General features: G+C 35.1%; 2 protein-coding genes across 2 annotated transcripts; both read left to right on the top strand.

Annotated features, from left to right (window-relative positions):
• LOC104771280 (trihelix transcription factor GTL2) lies at positions 42-2,508 on the top strand. The gene is made up of 2 exons (XM_010495787.2): positions 42-548; positions 982-2,508. The coding sequence occupies exons 1-2, from the start codon at positions 172-174 to the stop codon at positions 2,405-2,407; spliced, it is 1,803 nt and encodes a 600-aa protein (XP_010494089.1). The 5' UTR covers positions 42-171; the 3' UTR covers positions 2,408-2,508.
• LOC104771279 (serine/threonine-protein kinase Nek3-like) lies at positions 7,208-11,425 on the top strand. The gene is made up of 15 exons (XM_010495786.2): positions 7,208-7,438; positions 8,108-8,241; positions 8,369-8,435; positions 8,726-8,791; positions 8,889-8,935; positions 9,025-9,070; positions 9,158-9,238; positions 9,327-9,369; positions 9,452-9,501; positions 9,579-9,660; positions 9,755-9,804; positions 9,894-9,967; positions 10,057-10,108; positions 10,194-10,559; positions 10,639-11,425. Exons 2-15 carry the CDS (start codon positions 8,156-8,158, stop codon positions 11,230-11,232), a joined length of 1,704 nt encoding a protein of 567 aa, XP_010494088.1. The 5' UTR covers positions 7,208-7,438; positions 8,108-8,155; the 3' UTR covers positions 11,233-11,425.

The following is an 11,812-nucleotide window of genomic DNA, read 5'->3' as shown; positions in this document are numbered from 1 at the left end:
ATATCAATTCTAGCCCTCAAAATGAAAAAGAAAATAGCAATATAAAAAGAGAGACCAAAATGAGAGAGAAAAGAGAGATTTCGATGTGAATAGCTCTGAAGTGAAACGAAAAAAAGAACAGAAAAAAAAAATAAACAAAAACAAGAAGAAGAAGAAGAAGAATAAAAGAAAATGTTTGATGGTGGAGTACCGGAGCAGATCCACCGGTTCATAGCATCTCCACCGCCAGCTTCTCCGCTTCCGCCGCATCAATCGGCCGCGGAAAGATCACTCCCTTTTCCTGTTTCATTTGCTTCTTATAACACCAATCATCAAGCTCAGCATATTTTGAGCCTTGATAGCCGTAAGATCATTCACCACCATCATCATCATCATCACCATGACATCAAAGATGGTGGTCCTACTCCTGCTGAGTGGATATGTCACACGGATCACGATGGCGATAATCATCATCATCCTTGGTGTAGTGATGAAGTTCTTGCTCTACTTAGGTTCAGATCTACAGTTGAGAATTGGTTCCCTGAATTCACTTGGGAGCACACCTCAAGGTACATATTACTTCTAATTATATGCATCAATAATTATCTATATATATTTTCCTGTATATGCATATGGACTGAACCTAAAGTCTCTTAATTCACTGTTTATATGTGTTCATGTACATTAGTTTGATAAAACTTAAAAACATTTATAAATGGGAATTCAGGTTACACAATTTGATAGACTAGATCTTGTTTCTTTCGAATAAACATTTTTGGGATATTTAATTTGGATGTTAACAAATGATTGGCCATTAATACCTATTTTTATTGATACATAATTGGCATCTTTGTGACATTTTAATACATTTAAAAAAATAAACGAACGATGAAATTTATAGATACAAATATGTGTATATTATTGGTGTATAACTGTATATATATATATATATATTCACATAATAAATGATACTATGTCGTTTATGAAATTATGATGTTGTAGAAAGTTGGCAGAAGTTGGGTTTAAGAGGAGTCCACAAGAATGCAAAGAGAAATTTGAAGAAGAAGAGAGAAGATATTTCAATGGCAACAACAACAACACTAATGATCATCAACACATCAGCAATTACAACAACAAGGGAAATAGTTATAGGATATTTAGTGAGGTTGAAGAGTTTTATCAACATGGTCATGATGATGAGCATGTCTCATCAGAAGTTGGGGATAACCAAAACAAGAGGAATAATTCCCTAGAAAGAAAAAGAAACGTGGAGGAAACGGTACAAGACTTAATGGAGGAGGACAAATTAAGAGATCAGGATCAGGGTCAAGTAGAAGAAGCATCAATGGGGAATAAGATAAACTCCATTAATGTAGGCAAAGTCGGAAACGTAGAAGATGATGCGAAGTCATCATCATCATCAAGCTTAATGATGATCATGAGGGAGAAGAAGAAGAGGAAGAGAAAGAAAGAGAAGGAGAGGTTTGGTGTGTTGAAAGGGTTTTGTGAGGGCCTTGTGAGGAACATGATAGCACAACAAGAGGAGATGCATAAGAAGCTTCTAGAGGATATGGTGAAGAAGGAAGAAGAAAAGATAGCAAGAGAGGAAGATTGGAAGAAACAAGAGATGGAGAGGCTCAACAAAGAGGTAGAGATTAGAAAACAAGAACAAGCCATGGCTAGTGATAGAAACACCAACATCATCAAGTTCATATCCAAGTTCACAGACCATGATCTTCCAACAAGCGCTTTTCAAGACCCGTCTTCTTTAGCTCTACCACAAACCCAAGGAAGAAAAAAGTTTCAAACCTCATCATCACTATTACATCAAACCCTAACTCCACATAACCCTTTAACCAATGACAACTCACTTGAACCCACTTCAACTAAAACCCTAAAAACCAAAACCCAAAACCCAAAACCTCCAAAAAGTGATGATAAAAGTGATCTCGGCAAGAGATGGCCGAAGGATGAAGTGTTGGCCCTTATCAACATCAGACGCAGTATCAGTAGCATGAACGATGATGATCATAAAGATGGGAACTCATTATCATCATCCTCAAAAGCTGTTCCATTATGGGAAAGAATATCCAAGAAAATGTTGGAGGTTGGGTACAAGAGAAGTGCCAAGAGATGCAAAGAGAAATGGGAAAACATCAACAAGTATTTTAGGAAGACAAAAGATGTTAACAAGAAGAGACCACTTGACTCGAGGACTTGTCCTTATTTTCACCAACTCACAGCTTTGTACAGCCAACCCTCCACCGGGACCACAACCACGGCCACCGCCACGTCAGCCGGAGATCTACAAACCCGACCCGAGGTTGGATCCGAAGATCCTGATATTCCTGCACCCATGCATGTAGATGCAGATGGTGCCGGCGATAAAAGCAATGTTCCGTTTTCAGGTTTCGATCTTGAGTTCTAATAAATAAATAAATAAATTATAGATATATATATATATATAATATCATCTGTTTATTCTCTTTTTCTGATTTTCTTTTTGTTGCTAAAACCTCATTTTTGTTGNCGGAATAATTCCCTAGAAAGAAAAGGAAACGTGGAGGAAACGGTACATGACTTAATGGAGGAGGACAGATTAAGAGATCAGGATCAGGGTCAAGTAGAAGAAGCATCAATGGGGAATNGATATATTATATATAATATCATCTGTTTATTCTCTTTTTCTGCTTTTTTTTTTCCTTTTTGTTGCTAAAACCTCATTTTTGTTGAAAAAGTTATATATATGAATAGTGTCATTTACTGTTTTACGGATTAGAGGGAAACGTATATTGGGGACTTGGACCGTACACGTGCACCGACAAACAGTAAAATTCAGTTAAACTTCAGAACTTGAATAAACTACTGTTTAGATTTTAAATCTAATTCTAGCTTCTATTTTACATGAATTTCACACATGTGATGAAATCAAATCTTTCAATACTACAAAAAAAAGGAAGAGAAAGGTATCTTTTTGTGTATTAGTTACTTATGTATTTGGTTTTTATTTGAAGTAGGCAAAACGAAATTCAGAAGAAGAAAAAAAAACTGTCTTCATTTTAATCAATTGAAGAATGAAAAAAAAAAAAAAGTACACGTCGTTTCATTCTGTACAATATTAGACAAAATGATAAAACTTGCTGTCTGATTTACATATTATGTTTTTGTATGTTTTTCATATATAATGTTTCCTGTTAGACATTATATTATTTTTAGAGTTCAAAGAAAAAAATATTATTATTTCATCAAGAAAAGAGATATATATATATACATACACATATATTTATTGTTTTTTTAACTGCTGTATATAAATACGATTTTAAAGCTTTGTCTAATCCAAAAATGTATTCTCATCATCTCATGTATTGACCATTTTACTCTCTTAATATTTTTCCCAAAACCAAATTATTATGTAACTTTAATGTTAAGCTGATTTACGTATATATGGAATGAACAACTATATTAATTGATCATAATATTAATAGGAATTTATTATATAAAACCGTATGTCGGTATGATATTATACATCATATATAGTTCAAATCCAAATCTTAATAAACATAGATCGGTCCAAATTTGAACATGTCATTCATCGCATCATTCACATATAGCATATATATTCTCTATATAATAAAACGGAAGTATACAACCTTTTTTAAAACTATATAATTTTTATAAGTTGATTACAAAATATATTATAAATTAGATATAGATTGGTTACAAAAAAATTATAGATTAATTGGTCAATTTATGCGCTATATGAATACACTTAAGAATATCCCAAAGAATCTTTTTAAAGAGAATATTATAATGATTTATACAACTTTAAAAATAAAATCTATAGTATTTCATGTATTGTTACAAAATATATACTGTTACGCATAAAATTATATTATTAGGCGTAAAAAGGAATAAAATCTTGACAATTTATCACACTTAATCGTGATATCCAAGATCTTATGGTACAGTTGAAAATAAAATCTTATCTAAGCACGGGTCATATTAAAAACTTTCACCAAACATTTTCAAAAATTAAAATAAAAACAAACAATAAACGTAACCATTTTCATACATAAAATTACAAATTTAACAATATAAAACTTATAAAATATGTGTTTTTTTCAAGCCTTCATATTTTGCATATGATTTTATTGCATAATATTTTATCCAATTTTTTTTAAAAAAAACAATCATATAAATTATATTTTATTCTAAATTATAATATAAATAAAAAAAATTTTCAACTCGTGCTCAAGCACGGATTCTAATCTAGTATATATATATATATATATCCACACATACACAAGATAAATCGTACTTAAGATCATCTGCAACAACCGTCTGCAGTATCACTCGCCGCCTTGAACCCCGAACAAAGATCTCTGGTTCTGAGTTTCTCCGTTCTCTTCCAAAGTTACTCTTCTACCCAAACCACCACACGGCTACTCTATTCGCCATCCCCATCAGTTGCTACTCCGACCTACGGTGGTCGAGATTGTGTCTCGGCGTTTAGCCGTAGAGCCTCTTCACATGGATCTGCAGAAGATCTTGCTGCTTCTGATTCTCGGCGTCTAACCGATGGATGCTATTCCGTTTTCTGCAAGGACCAAACCCGCATCTCTATCTCTATTGTTGTGATATTTGCTGGGTCATTATCCGTCGAGGCAGTGCTTGGATCTCTAGATCTGGTGGCTGGAAATCAATATATCGCCATGTCAGCCATCTGTTCCCTCATTCCTCCGCACGTTCTGGTTGTCAGAGAGTTCTGCCTCCTCCTTCCTCCGCAAAACCGCAGTTTGTTTTTGCCACCGTCACTGTCCCATCTACACGTTGGAGATCTAGATTTATTGACAGGTGGTTGTGTTAGACCTCGCCTCCAACGTGGGTGCCCAACCGGCAGCCTCGCCCCAGGCTGCCGTCGCTGCTGTGCCTTCTATCTAGAACATCAAACCTATGATTTAGGGCTGCCATTGTTAAATCATTTCTGGGTCAGGCCCAAGAATTTCTCAACTGGACTAGCATGTATTGTAAACTTAAAGCCATCTTTGCCCATCAGATTAAGTTCATTTGAGGCTAGGTCCATTCATTTTTGGTTATGTACTTTTATTAACTCTACAAGATTGTTGGCGTTAAGGTATTGCTTAAAAATCCAGTTCCTATAATGGAATGTGATGTCTAATTCCTCCTTAGGGGAGAGTACCTTCCTTTCAAAGAAAATAGACTTTTGTGTTAATCGAATAAGAAAAGAGACTTTTGTGCCTTTTACAACGAGAATGGATTCGCTTTTGTATTATTATACACTAGCCATACTCAAGGGCTCTCCTCTTCGATTTTGTCTTTTGGAAGACATAGTAATGGCAATTGAAGCTTTGTGTAACACAACACCGTCTCCAAGTGTCCTTTCAGGTTCTTGGTTTTCAAGACTCTCGTCTTGTCCAACGTGTAACCACCCTTTCCAGGGACCTTTGGTGCACGCACAGAATCCAAACACCGCGTTCGTTCTTTTGCAACGTTTGCGGCAATGGTTATCAAGGTGGCTGACTATGTGGCAGTGGTTGGTCATCCTTCACCACGAGTGGCTTCACTTTGTGTGGCAACTCTTTACCTCTAGGACTTGTTGTCCTCTTTATGTATCTTGTTATTTTTATGGTTTCAAGTCAAGCTTTAAAGCTTGTTTTATGTACGTTTTAAGATCGTTGTTTGTAGTATATTTTGTCCTCCTGTGTAAGTTTATTGGTGTATTTGGCTCCTTTTCAAAGGAAGTTTGTAAACCTTTAATCTAATAGAATGGAGTGTTTGATGGGAAAAAAAAAAAAAAAAACCTTTTTTCTTTCTTTCACTTGCATATATGAAAACTTTCGATTGCTTAAATATTATGGAAGTATATACTTGCATACAAACTCAGACCTGAGGGTCGATTTCAAAGACTACAAAGTTAAGGTAAAGAGTTAGAAAAAATGATCCGTTTTCCAAATCTCAAAAAGTTGAAATCTTGAAGAAAATTTACTCTAACCTATTTCATAACACATATAATAATAAAATCCAACTTATGCAATGACTCGTTGACCGTCCACATGACACTAAACAAAAGCTGTAATTTTTCCTTAGAAGAACACATTCACATCCGGAGAATTCTAAAGTTCCTTTTTTTTTTCCCCTGAAAATTATTTGCTCCTCTTAAAATGGTAAATTGAGTCCTCAATCATCTTTCGATTATATATTTAAAACTAACTGAAAGAAATTACAAGCCGAAAAAGTCATTATGATTTGTCCATCAAAGAACACCTAATTCACCTTCCTAGAAAGTGTTTTTTTCCTTGAATTTTTTTTCGTCACTATAATCTTTATGATTTCTCTCCATCAAAGAGAATCTAAGAAAATAAACTTATTTATATTGTCTATATGACTATGTTATATCACTGATGATTATCTCCAAGCTGAAAAATCATCGAAGACATATAAGTAAGTTTAAGTGCTCTCTGCCGACTAAATCGCCAAAGCTACATTCACCAACAGTCCATTAATAACAAACGTTTGTGTTCTCAACACCAAACATATTTTACTTTTCGATGATTTTTTTGTTGGTAATAATAAAAGATAATTCTCAAAATTTACCACACTTTCAGTTTTTGTTGCAAAAAATATCACCAGAAATTTTGGATTTTCAAAAACAATAAAACTAATATTAATGTTTTAGCCGTCAAAACTGAACCGTAAACTCTAAAACACTACCCCTATAAACTATGCATTAAATTGAAAATAGTTATTCTAAACCAAAAGAAAATCTTAAAAATTAAATTTTGTGTTTGTGGTATTTTTAGAAATCCAAACTTTTGATGATTTTTTGGCAATAAAGCTTAAAATTTTACTTTTCTTAGGAATTTCTTATTAATAAATAATATTTATTACATTTTCAAATATAAGAATTACGGTATAATTTTTTATTTGGACACACACACACACACACAAAAAGAAGCAATGTTACCATGCATCAACTAATTTTCTTTTCATGAATTTTGTTCTTTTTAATTTCCCCACTCCTTTGTGTAGAGCAATTGACTAGAGTTATAGAGTAATTGTTAATTGACCAATTATTACTCCTTTTTTTTTTTGGACATCGATTGACCAATCAATAACAAACAATACTATATTATATATTTTCGGCTTTATGCTATACAATTAATAACATTATAAATTAAAAATAGTGTCAGGATATTTATATAAAGAAATAACAAAGTAGATTTACGTCTCTCGTCCTCCCAGTAACTCTGTCGTTTTCCTCAGTCAGAGAGAGAGAAAGAGAAAGAAGCAGCTCTCATGGCGAAGCAGCTTCTTCCGATGCCTTTTCCCTCTCCACCGTCACTTCCACCTCCGTAACGGCGCCGTTTGTAGCTTCTCTCGTCGGAAAATGCCATAACCACATTCCCTCAATTCAAATCTCTCACCGACGCTTTTCTAGGTTCGAACTCAAGAACTCATCTTCTTGTGTTTTTTTTTAATGTGTTCTGTAATGTGTAAATCGACTGAAACCAATTAATAGAGTTCTGTAATTATTGCTATAAAGATTTGAGCTTTAAACAATAAAAACAAAAGAAAAAAAAAAAAACAAAGTCAAGATTTTTAATTTTGGTTTTTGTTTAATTGGGCAAGAGTTCTCTCTCAGTTTCGAGTTCAAGAACCTATCTTTTTGTGTTTTTGTGTGTTCTGTAATGTGTAATAGACTTTAGGGTTTTCTCATTTTCGCTAAATTTTCCAATAATTGCTATAAAGATTTGAGATTTTCTCAAGACAGAAAAAACAAAGACAAGATTTTTATTTTAGCTGGGGCATGTGTTAATAGAAAAGAGTAAGATGTGGATATATTTCTTTTCTTAGCTTTACCTCTAAAAAATTTCATTTTCGTGACAAATTGACTTTATTTAGCTTGGTGGGTCGGCAGGCGATTTTCAATCAAAAGAAAAAAAAAAAAAAAACGTTGAAGATTCGTGTAGATTTGTTCACTTTATTAGCTACTTTTTTTTCAACAAAACTTTATATGTCCGGAAAGGTACAGTGAGTGTTTGCTTACAACAACCATGATTTGATTAATTTTGTGGCCATTGCTGATTCTGTTTCATTTGAGCTTCAGATTCTCATAGAGGAAGAAGATAATATATTTTTAAGAAGGTTGTTTACAATGGAGCATTACGAGGTTCTTGAGCAAATTGGGAAAGGGTCTTTTGGGTCAGCTCTTCTTGTGAGGCATAAGCATGAGAAGAAGCTGTAAGAAGTTGTGATTACTTGTATTGAAACTGGAAAGAATGTTTTCATGTGTTTAATTATGATGTTTGTAAATTTGTTATTGATTCTTTGTTATGTTCTATTTTCTATGGTTTTTTGCTTTGTGAAGTTATGTTTTGAAGAAAATTCGGTTAGCTCGGCAGACTGGTAGAACTAGAAGATCTGCTCATCAAGAGGTTAATTCTAAGCTCTTCCCTTACACAATGATGTCTTACAGATAAATTTGATGCAAATTCTTTATGTGGAACTTGAAACGATGTAGGTGTAAATGATATCCCATGATGACTCGTAATTGTATGAGATTCGAACTCTTTTTCCAGAGTCATAATATTTGTATGCGGTATCCGGTTGATATGCAGTAAACAGCAGACTGTTAATTGAGCTGATCAATCTTTATCGGCCTTCGAAGAAATGCCACGGAATATAGTTTTGTGAACTAACAGTTTTCCTTGTTATCTCCCCGTAGATGGAACTGATCTCGAAGATAAGGAATCCATTTATCGTAGAATACAAAGATTCTTGGGTTGAAAAGGTACCTTCTTTAAGCCTCTATTTTACAGCAAGCACTAAAGATTTATTTTCATACATATATAAAAGTATGTAATCGGCTCTCTGGTGTGTGTTTTCAGGGATGTTATGTGTGCATTGTTATTGGATATTGCAAAGGCGGTGACATGTTAAGTCATTGTTTCCTTCTCAGAATTTGTTTTTCCCATTCTTTAGTCTGAAGGGGTTTCTTATACATTGTTTCCTCTGGCATTACAGGGCAGAAGCAATAAAGAAAGCCAACGGTGTAGAATTCTCTGAAGAGGTTTTGTGTTACACACATCTGATTTGAAGTCTGTTCCGAATGATTATAAGTACAAAATTCTGAATCTTTTCCTTGCTTTGTTATCAGAAACTCTGCCAATGGCTAGTACAACTTTTAATGGCTCTTGAATACTTGCACGCCAGTCACATTCTCCATCGCGATGTTAAGGTTGGTTATGATATCTGTGACTCTAAAGCATAGCACAACTGTTTGATGATATATCTTTTCTAATACAAAATCGACTTGTTTGATCCAGTGTTCAAACATTTTCTTGACAAAGGATCAAGATATACGCCTAGGTAAGATGATTAGCAAATATGTCAAATTTATTTTTTATTTTCAAGTCTAAGTGACAAAAATTGAGTTCAATAACTTCTGCAGGTGATTTTGGACTTGCCAAGATCTTGACATCGGACGACCTTGCTTCTTCAGTAAGTATAGACTTTGGACCTTTTTTGAGTAATTTGTTTCTGGTCTCAAGGCTCTATAATCACTTGTTTTAATTCAGGTGGTTGGAACGCCAAGTTACATGTGCCCTGAGCTTCTTGCTGATATTCCCTATGGGTCAAAGTCTGATATTTGGTCCCTGGGTAAGTTTCTCTTCCATGGCTAAGACACTAACTTTTGTTATAGATAACAAAATATTCATCTGAGTCTATTCTTCTTTTTAACGATTGTGTTCAGGATGTTGTATATATGAGATGACAGCTCTGAAACCAGCATTCAAAGCCTTTGTAAATTCTTCTTCATTCAAACCTTCCAAGTTCCTGTTCCTTTGTCTTATCATCATGATATTCAGATTTTTTTTTTTCGTGCATTTTAGGACATGCAAGGGCTGATCAACAGGATAAACAGGTCAATCGTCGCTCCACTTCCTGCGCAATATTCGACTGCCTTGTAAGTAGAGATTCTTCTTTGTAATGTGAACCTATTAGAGCTTATGGTGCTACAACTTCCATATGATTTGTGTTCCTATCTTTCTTCAGTCGAAGTCTGGTTAAAAGCATGCTGAGGAAGAATCCAGAACTCAGACCAACCGTATGCACATTTTTTTATGGCATTTGTGATCATTTCACTTGAACTGTACAAACCTGATGAGTAACACTTCTCTTCTTCTGTGTAGGCTTCTGATCTTCTCAGACAGCCACTGCTTCAGCCCTATGTTCAAAAGGTTCTACTCAAGCTGAGCTTCCGGGAACACGATACATTGCCATCTGAATCCGCAAGGAGAAGCAGCTATCCTGAGCAGAGACGGCGTAATGCTGGCAAAAGTGTAAGCTTTGGTCCAAGCAGGTTCGGGGTTGACCAGGAAGATTCTGTTTCTTCTGTTAAACCCATGCACACGTATTTACACCGGAACAGGCCAGGGGGTTTGTCTGCCAATGACACTGGTGGAGTGGTTGTTCGTAGACCCGCTGTTTCGTCAGGGGTTTCTAACAGTTCAAAATATGTGGCAGCGAGATCAAACCAGCCTAAGAGTGGTGGTCTTGTAAGTGAACCGTCCAAATTCTCCTTATCTTACTAATTGCTGATTCGGTCTATTTATATGTTTTGGTCTGATGTGTCAGAAACCAGCGGCAGCTACTCGTAGGGCCTCCTTGCCTATCTCACATAAACCTTCAAAAGGAACAAACGATTCTCTGTACACCCCGAGTATCGGTATACTCCATCAACTAAAATCTCCAGATGTGTCCGTAAACTCGCCAAGAATCGACAGGATTAAGTTCCCGCTAGCTTCATATGAAGAAATGCCTTTCATTCCCGTTGTGCGTAAGAAGAAAGGATCGTCCAGAGGATCATACAGCCCGCCTCCAGAGCCACCACTGGACTGCTCAGTAACAAAAGACAAATTCACACTTGAACCAGAACGAGAAGCCAAGAGTGATTTGTCTGATCAGAATGCAACTGCTGGAGCATCAAGCAGAGCTTCCTCAGGTGCATCAAGGAGACAAAGATTCGACCCTAGCTCATATCGGCAACGAGCTGAGGCGCTTGAAGGACTGCTTGAATTCAGTGCAAGATTGCTTATAGACGAAAGGTATGATGAGTTGAACGTGTTACTGAAACCGTTTGGTCCAGGAAAAGTATCTCCCAGAGAAACAGCAATATGGTTGTCCAAGAGCTTCAAAGAAACTAGTCCTAGTAACCTGGAAGAAGATTGAGAAACAGGGTTTAAGTCCTTTTTTAAAGTTTTTAGAGCATGATTCCACGATTCGGTAGAAAATTGTTTGACACTTAGCCTGTGTTCTATGAAGCTAACCACTGTATCTGATACAATGATACCAAAATATACAGCTTTCTATTCGCTATGTAATCCTTATTCCAGTCAGAAAAGAAAAAACACTTATGAACCAACAACATTGTTCAAATATAGAGTGCAGTTTAAGTACTCACCTAGTTGATGATGCAGCTATAACCATTGTTGCATAACAAGAAGATGGTCAATCATACTCAAGTTTCCAACATTTCTATAAATAGTTTTTTTTTGATCATTTTGTTCACAGAAGGAAGAAACAAAATCTCTGAGCAGCATTATGTCGAACACCACCATACCTGCAAGCAGCAGACCACAAAGAAGAATCTGCAGCAAAAAAAAAAAAAAAAATCGGTTTGGTTTACATGGTTTTTACAATTGATTTATGTTCGATTTCTATTGGAATCTTATTATATAAAAAAAAAGTCACACGCGATGAGTTTTTAGAAAGAAGCGAGTATATATATTTTGGTAAACAAAACCAAGAA

This window comes from Camelina sativa, chromosome 20 (genome assembly GCF_000633955.1).
Source record: "Camelina sativa cultivar DH55 chromosome 20, Cs, whole genome shotgun sequence".
Taxonomy (NCBI): domain Eukaryota; kingdom Viridiplantae; phylum Streptophyta; class Magnoliopsida; order Brassicales; family Brassicaceae; genus Camelina; species Camelina sativa.
This window is presented reverse-complemented; position numbering and strand designations above follow the sequence as displayed.